The sequence below is a fragment of the Morone saxatilis genome, unplaced genomic scaffold, assembly GCF_004916995.1.
Source record: "Morone saxatilis isolate NCDOM2014 unplaced genomic scaffold, NCSU_SB_2.0 Contig11, whole genome shotgun sequence".
In the NCBI taxonomy this organism is placed as follows: Eukaryota; Metazoa; Chordata; class Actinopteri; family Moronidae; genus Morone; species Morone saxatilis.
In genome coordinates this window covers 9,002,031-9,002,877 of record NW_023339663.1, presented here as the reverse complement: position 1 = coordinate 9,002,877, position 847 = coordinate 9,002,031, and the positions used below count along the sequence as shown (strand labels likewise).

Here is an 847-nt window from a genome sequence, read left to right as displayed (position 1 = left end):
CCTCCTCTTCTTCTTCCTCCTCCACTGCTAGAGAAAGCTCTCTAAATCGCCACCTCTCATCTTCCACCTCCCATCAATCTTCTCCTCTGGCACGTGACTTCAGCAGCAGAACCGCATCTCGTTTCTCGACCGGCTCGTCCGCTCTCCACTCATCTCAGGAACAAACCAGGAACCCGGAGTCCTCCTCAGTTAATTCCTCCTCCTACTCCTCCCACACCCCTCGGTACACCACTCCCCTGGCCAGACCAGAGGCCACACTCCCCCCAAGGCCGGCCCCTGAAGGCGGAGAGCCTGAGGGCCGTCGCTCCACTCGTCGCCTTTTGTCCCGTCTGTTTTCACGGCGCTCCAGCCAAGACTCTTCTAGTGGCTCATCCAGTGTTCGCTCCCTCGAAGATGACAGTCCATCAACTGGTGGAGAGTCTGTGGACAGCGATGAGGGAGTCAGGGTGTCTAGTGTGGAGCCTGACACTGGAGGGTCTGAGGCAACCTTGGGTAGCCACAGGAATCGCAGAGCCGACCTCGCCCCTATCCAGGAAAATAACAACGATGGCTACCGTAGTGGCCTGCCTCGGTCCAGAATGTCATTGTGGAGAGAACCTGGCGTTGGCAGTAGTAATAACACAAGTAGTGGAGGAAGCGTCGGCTCCTCCTCCTGGCTTTCCTCCTCCCTCCGCGGCCGCTGCCCACCTCTCCTCGCTCGCCTCAGAAGACATACTAGGGACGAGAGTGCGCACTCAGCTGCAGACGTAGAAGAAGGCTACAGCCGTCCGCAGCATTTACTGAGAAGGTGGGACAACCTTGAGCATAGAGCATCACAGGAAGACGACGATGATGATGAAGAGGAGGA

The 847-nt window shown here is 57.6% G+C and overlaps 1 protein-coding gene across 1 annotated transcript in view; it reads left to right on the top strand.

The window, feature by feature from the left end:
- Positions 1 to 847, top strand: part of LOC118343433 (E3 ubiquitin-protein ligase MARCHF7-like) — an 8,118-nt gene that overhangs the window by 4,726 nt on the left and 2,545 nt on the right. Inside the window, 1 exon segment of the mRNA XM_035682238.1 lies at positions 1 to 847. This exon segment is cut by the window's right edge and continues 13 nt beyond it. Coding sequence (XP_035538131.1) covers positions 1 to 847 — 847 coding nt within the window.